At 49.7% G+C, this 7,246-nt stretch overlaps 1 protein-coding gene across 3 annotated transcripts in view; it reads right to left on the bottom strand.

Annotated features, from left to right (window-relative positions):
- The window catches only part of EPHB2 (EPH receptor B2), a 121,211-nt gene that overhangs the window by 20,839 nt on the left and 93,126 nt on the right, over nucleotides 1-7,246 (bottom strand). For all 3 annotated transcript variants that reach the window (XM_014519749.2, XM_006023186.3, XM_014519750.1), the window contains exon 6: nucleotides 3,584-3,708. In XM_014519749.2, the coding sequence (XP_014375235.1) occupies nucleotides 3,584-3,708 (125 nt within the window). The remainder of the gene's footprint in view (nucleotides 1-3,583; nucleotides 3,709-7,246) is intronic.

The following is a 7,246-nucleotide window of genomic DNA, read 5'->3' as shown; positions in this document are numbered from 1 at the left end:
AAATGGTCATGCTCCCACAGAAGGTGTAATGCCAACAAACTGGCATTTTCTGATGGAAAAATGTTCCTTCAGCAATTCTTTGACCAGCAATAATGATAATGTTATAAGCAGATTGGAGAACACAGGTGGGCGCAGTGTCATGATTTGGTAGTTATAAAGATTTAGAGAAAAAATGACAATAAAATTAAACGGGTGTATACAGAATGGGAAAAGGTCACGAGATTATTATGATTGGTTTTGGCCCAACATGAAGGGTACTAGTCCTGGGCGAAGCCTGTGCCACAAAGCAGAGGATAAACAGCGACAGAGCACAGCAACTTTGAAGCTATATTATCAGGCCAGCACCTTAAAGAAGGGTTTCAGCCCTGGCAGATTTGAACGAAGGCAACAGTATTATGGGGCAACTCAATGGGCAGCTCTGCTCAAGGCGCAAAGAGCGGGCACGATGTTGTAATTCCCAAAGGTTTCAATGGAGAACAACAGGGAGTGTGTCTACACGAGACACTTTACTGTGTAGTAGAGCAAGTGACTGCGCGGTAAGCATCGTTGTCTACCCGTGCGGACCCTTACTGCCCAGTAATTTGCTCTGCTTTGCTAATCTACAAATCTGGTCCCAAATGCCCCCTCATGCAGGTGCCTGCCCAGGGTGGGTTTACTCTGGAGTAAACCCATCGGGTAGCATTTGCATGTGTAGATGTGCCCAGGGAGTGCAATCTAATATTGTTGTATACCTGAACAAGAAGCCCTTGCCAAGAATATCAGGAACAGGACTGGTGACCCCCTTCCCAAGAGCATATTGCAGAATTAGAGGATGTCTCTCGGGATTCAAATGGGGATCAAGCCCTTGAGGGGATCTGAGTTGCAACACAAAACGCTAATAGACAAAAATGAGTCTGAGAAGGAAAACAGGCCTTGCTGCTTCAGGGCACAAGACCACAATCATCGGGGTCAAGAGGGGCATTCCCTTGGAGCCGGCCATCCCGCTGTCCTCTCCCAGGCAGTACTGGAGCATTTCTTTCTCCAAATCCTTTGGCAATGTTGAGACAAGGCTCTGGACCTGAGAGCACACCACTCTACACCAGCCTGATAGTCAACTTCAGAGGGTGCTGCTCATTTTGACTTGGAGATGGGAAGGAGCAAAGAGTTAACATGGCCTTTCCTTTCTCATCATGGACCAGGTAAAGGACCAGACTGTCCGAATACCGAGTGAATCCAAAAGGGCCAATGGAGCATGAATACCAGCACCTAGCATCCCCCTCCTTCTTGCATGCCAAGGAATGGTTCAGGTTTCAGATACTCCTTTGTGTCGTGCAAACACTGCAGCTAATCCTAGCCCTGGACACCCTGTGCTGCACCATGGGCACATCTCCATGAGACACTAAATGTGCAGTAGACTCATTCTACCGTGCATTAGTGCGCCATGACAAAAGCTGTGTTAATGTGCAGTGGAATCAGTCTACTGTGCACTAGCATCACTAAAAAGGCATGTGCCGGTGTTACTCCACATTTAGTTAGTACCTATTACAGGACACTCTTACATGTGCAAGTGCTGCAGTGCCGGGTGCTTTGAAAAGCATTTGGCGCTGCAACGCTTGCAGTTGTATACTCAGCGAAATGTGTGTCAGCACTGAGATTATGGCAGCAACGCGCTTTTGAAGTAAAACACACAGGAGGTGCTTTATTTCCAAAGCGCACTGCTGCCATTTTCTGCATGCTGACACGCATTTAGCCACTTATACAACTGCATGCAGCGCAGTTTGCATCAGCTCATGCGTGACGCAGACTCAATTAATCTCCGGCACGTCACAGGGACAAAAAAGTATGCGTATAAATGCCCACCGGTTAATGTGCAGTAACTACAGTACATTAATGCATGTGTAGACGTGCCCTGTGAGAGCTGTGAGAGCCATTATGTCTTGGTGCGATTTGGGCCATTTGGCACTAAGATCATTTGCAAGCAGCAAGAGCAAGGATGACAGCAGCATCCTGCGGCGTATGTGCTGGCTGATAGGACAGGCCCACAAACTGTTGCTCCTTCTTTACATATGTTGTTCCACTATTTATACCGTGTGTGTGTGTGTGTGTGTGTGTGTGTCAGAGAGAGAGAGAGAGAGTGTGTAAGTGATAGAGAGAGAGACGGAGAGAGCTCTGTCACTGCCTCGAGTGTCTCAGGAACTGGGACCTCTCCCTCCCCGGATCAGTCTAATGTTCTCGTCATCCATCTTGCCACATATTCTGGGATCATTTCCAGGGGTCAAGTAAATGCTTCTAATTTATACAATATAGGTCAGGACCCATTTAACAGCTTACAAACTGGCTTCTCCCTCCATACTATCCCTCTGGCTCTTGGTGACGAGAAAATAGGTCACAAGCAGCGAGTGGAGGGGGGATTAATCATTTCCTCTGGCAGCTGCTGGGAAAAATATTTTCACATTTTGCTTAAAGTTTTTAATTAGCGATTTTGTAATTGTTCCTGTCTAGTTTATTAGAGTCCAGGCCAGGAGGGACAGACTCTCAGGTGGAAAACTCCCCTGGTTCCTCACTCCCTACTCTCAGGTCCCTCCTACAACCTCCCTGGGGCTGGGCCCTGCTCAAGCTCGGTGCTCTGGCCACGTGTAGGGTCCAGCAGGGATGAGAACGTGGCTGGTCTGCACTGCAGGCACTGCAGTAACGCTGTGTCTGCCACAGATGCACTGCATACGTGCAGAGGGCTTCCACCATGTTTCATGGTCGCATGTATGCCATACATGTATGGTGGGGGCCAAGCCCCGCTTCACAGCAGGGCCACCCCTGCTCAGTGCAAGACTCGAGCCTCGCTTCACTTTAGTGCAACGCTGTCCACCGCGGGGCTCTGTCTGGTGGAGCACGTGCACTCGGGGAGTGCCACAGCCGCTTCCAACTGGGATAGCGAAGGCACACGGGGGATTTATGTCCCACGTTGCACTGGTGCAGCCTGGCCGTGCACTGTCCAGTTCCAGTGGTGTGAACAACCCCCAGGTAGACACGTGCTTAGTTTTGGAACTGAAGCTGTAAACCCACGAGCCTCTGTGGAACTACACCAAGGATGGATTGGACCCAAGATACCAGTATATCGGCTACTGATGTTCCCGCTCCAGGACAGGGCCACCATCCTCCTCCTCAACAGAAGGGATGAGCTACTCTTTGGGTTCAGGGCAAAGGGTCTGCTATCCCCCCTCTAAAGGCCTGAACAAACTCTTGATGTGCGAAGAGTGGGGAAGCTACTTCCAGTGGACTAAGAGCTCCTCTGTGGTGATTTCTGAACAAAGCTACAATGCCAAAGCAGAGCCGGCCCTGTTCTGCTCTTTAATTGATCTCCTGGGAGTGGAAGGGATTGTACTCAGTGCTGTTCACTCTGCCTTTGTGTCAGACACGGTGCTGAACCTCGCTGTTAACCACAGCACTGTGAATCCTGGCTGCACTGCCACTCCATGATCCTGGGGCACCTGCCACCTCTTGCCATCATGGCCAACCCCGGCAAGAGCTTGACACCTAGCATGGCAAGGCTTGCACTACTCCCCCCGTACATTCACTGAAGGTGGGAAACCCCAGGCTGTTTTGATACCTTCTCATAGTATTGCAGCTCATAGTCTAGGATGACTCCATTGGGTTGGTCAGGTTGAGACCATGAGAGGGTAATACTGTCCACGGTGCGGCTAACCTGATGCATGATGGACACAGCAGAAGGAGCTGAAAGAGAGAGAAAGAGAGAGAGAGAGAAATGTAAGTCAAATGCAAGAGTAGATGGCACTTGAATATGATGGCTGGGGGCTGATCTGGTCATTACAGGGACGGTGTACAGACCCTGGGCAGTTTAAATAGGGCCCCTACAGCCAGGGTACCGTGTGCAGGTCATTCCTGGGGCATGCATATCAACCTTGCGAGTCTGCCCATCTGCTGTCTCCCTGCAATACGTGAAAGTTAAATTAGGGTAGCTTTGCATTGTGTTATTCAGTGATAAAATGGCCAGCTTAGCTTTTACCTACTGCGGGGGGAAAGTGGGCACACGGCCAGTTGCCGAGGTGCAGCAGGTCCACAGTGAGTTGTTGGACCCCTTTTAACTTTAACTTTGTTCATTTGCCCTTATCTTACATCCATCTTGTCTTGTTTTGTTGCAAGCTCTATGGTACAGAGACCATGTACATCACTTGGTATGATGGCCCTGAGAGAGGCTGAGCACTACTATAATGCAAATACTAAATAGCAGGAAAAATACTGCAGATAAAATAGTTCAACGGAAGTAAATACAAAGAGCATTCCCACTTGGCTGGGACAGAGAAATGCAGAGTATGTTCTGGCCCCGAGGGATACAGCCCACAGCCCACGCTGGGACTATGAAAAGATCCCATCCATTACCAGCACTGCTGAGTGACCAAAACCAGGCACGGAGAACCGAAGGACCGACACTGTACAAACCTGACCGAGCAAAAACCCTTTTACAGTAGAATTTCCCAAATACGTAAGTTGAATTACCGCATCTATACGAATTATGCCCTGGCTCTCTCCTTTGGGTCCTGAAATATTTCTGAGTAAAGGTACAACACACGTAAAATGATTAGGCACCCTTTGTTTTCCCCTCCTGCTCTGCACGGAGGTATTTCCCACACTGTCCAGAGCATCACCTGGATGATGCCATTCAAGCATCTGGTTGTAATACTCAACGTGGCCCTGTGGGATTTGATACTTTGTTCCATGAAAAATGGCACTACTTTCCAATGACAAAATAAACGGAGATGTAATGATCCTTCCCAAGGCTCTCACTTTATCTCAGAGACAAATGTTCGCTTCCTCTGTCTCCATCCTCCTGGGGGAGTTCCCCAAACACTCAGGCACTGGGGTTAAAACAAAGGAGGGTTTTCCTCTTCCATCCTTTGTTTCTGGGACGTGTGCCCAAGTACACACGCATGAAGTCATTTGTGCTTGCACAGGTCCTGGAAGAGGAGGACCACCTGTGCATAAGTGCATACTTAGACCCTAGAAACTGGCTAAAAGGAAATAGGACGTCACCCTAAATCAGGGGTGGGCAAAATGCGGCCCGTGGGCTGGATGTGGCCCGCCAGGTCAATCTATCCAGCCTGCGGGGCCCCTAAAAATTAGAAAATTTATATATATCTGCCCCTGGCTGCCTGTAATGTGGCCCTTGATGGCTTGCCAAGACTCAGTAAGCGGCCCTCTGCCTGAAATAATTGCCCGCCCCTGCCCTAAATGCACGTGTAATTATTACACACGAGGAACTGGAATAGTTGCAGTGCAAGAAAGGGCAAAAACCGTGGCGTGTACAAACACCCGTAGAGAGGGGCTGTCGGCGGACACGGTTGTGGCTGGGGTAGGGTCACAACACCCCAGCCCCAACAGCTGTTGTCGTTTTTGATGCCGCCCTCACGTTTCTGAATGCACTGGAAGAGAACAATTAATTGTGCTCGTGACTCCAGGTGTCTGCGCGCGCAGCGGGGATGACAGAAGTACTTGTTTCCACTGGGCAAGGACACTTCCTTCTCTTGTCTGACAAACCAGACTCCCTTTGTCCTACCTAAGATGAACCGTATCCTCCCAATACTCAAAGGACTTGGGACTCCCAGACACAAGACACCAGCAGAAGCCCTTTCTTGGCTGATGTCACGGCCCCAGATTCTCTGGACTCTTCTGATTGATACCTTTTGCCTGAGGCTAGTTCAACACAGCAGAGGGGGAAAAAAAAAAAAGCTAGACAAGAAACACTGTCAGTTCAGAAAATATTTTCTTTAGGAAAAGCCATAGGCATAAAGTGACAATGTCCTTCCCTGTAATACAGTCTGCAAACTGCTGTGTGGGAGGATATTGAAACCTTGGTATTGCCCCAGACAGCAAATTCTTCAATGCGGAGACCAGGGGGGAAATTCTGATCCTAATGAAAGCAATGGAGCTCTGCCACCGGCTCTGATGCAGCCAGGACGTTACCCCATGTCTCCATGCGTGCATGCAACATCAAGCAACCCGGGGACCCTTGTCCTGACGGGAGAACCTCAGTGATACTCTCACAATGCAAAACAATTGTAATTGTCAAATATGAATGAAGAATCATGGTTTTCTGATGCCTATTTGGGCACCCTGGACCCAGAAGGAAGCGAGTACTGCAACCTGTAGCGTTGCAATGATTATGTTGGAGCACCTTGCTAACAGAGTCTACATCCCGTGTCAGGGCATGGACACACGAATGAGTTACTGTGAGCTAAGGGTCTTAGCACATCAGCTGCTCCATGGTAAATTAACCCTAACCTCCTTGACCTGGGCTCTGCCTGAAGACAAGGTAGGCATCTGGGCTCTGAGTGCCAAGGTTGGGTCATTCTGGCTCTTGCTTCAAGGTCCACACTGCAGACTCCACAGGCCAAATTCTACCCTCGTTCGGGGGTAAAGCCCCACCGGTTCCCTGGGCGGCTCTCAGGGGCATCCCCTGCGCGTTTGAATGCGCGTGATCCAGATCAAGCTGGAACTGAGCTCCCTGTCACGGCTCTGCGGAAAATCCTGCCTTCTACTCCTGCAGCAGCCACGCGGCGGGAGACAGACGGGGACCTGAATAAAGGCATCGGCAACAAACCTCAGGTGCGAGACGGAGCCACGTTTTCTCTGCTGCTTTTTGTAGCAGCAATAAAAGCATTCGAACAACCCCAATTCCACCGCAGAAGGAGGCCCTCGCTGGGCAGCGTGCTCCCTTCTGCTGGACAAAATAGGCAGTCAGCGGCTTAAATGTTCCTCCCTGTGTTTTCTAAGTGTTGGGATCCTAGAGCTGAGTATCTGGCTTAGCTGAGGTACGTACAACGCAGCAAGCTATTTGCCTCATGATGCCTCTGCGCTGGCTCGCAGAGGTATTTGGTGCTTGCACATAACGGTGCAACCTGTTGTTACAGAATTTTTATTTGCCTGTTGGAGATGATAAGGAACATTAAGCTATAAGCAAGAAGGAAAGAGCACATGCCATCCATTTCCAATGAGACAGGTAAGGGTTCATACAGTAATATCCTGCCTGCACAATTCCAGCACAAAGAAGGGGGAGAGTGATTCTTGGACTTCATAAATAGGCCAGAAGGGCCCATTACAGCCCCTCAATGCAGGGGCCGACCACCTATGGCTCACGGGCCGGATCCATGCCATGAAGACTTGGGCTTGGCCTGAAAAGGCATGATTTGGTTGGGGGGAGGCACCAATTTAAAGGGATCTCCTGCTCTGTGCTCTCACCACCAAAGTTTCTGTT

This window comes from Alligator sinensis, unplaced genomic scaffold, assembly GCF_000455745.1.
Source record: "Alligator sinensis unplaced genomic scaffold, ASM45574v1 scaffold512_1, whole genome shotgun sequence".
In the NCBI taxonomy this organism is placed as follows: domain Eukaryota; kingdom Metazoa; phylum Chordata; order Crocodylia; family Alligatoridae; genus Alligator; species Alligator sinensis.
This window is presented reverse-complemented; position numbering and strand designations above follow the sequence as displayed.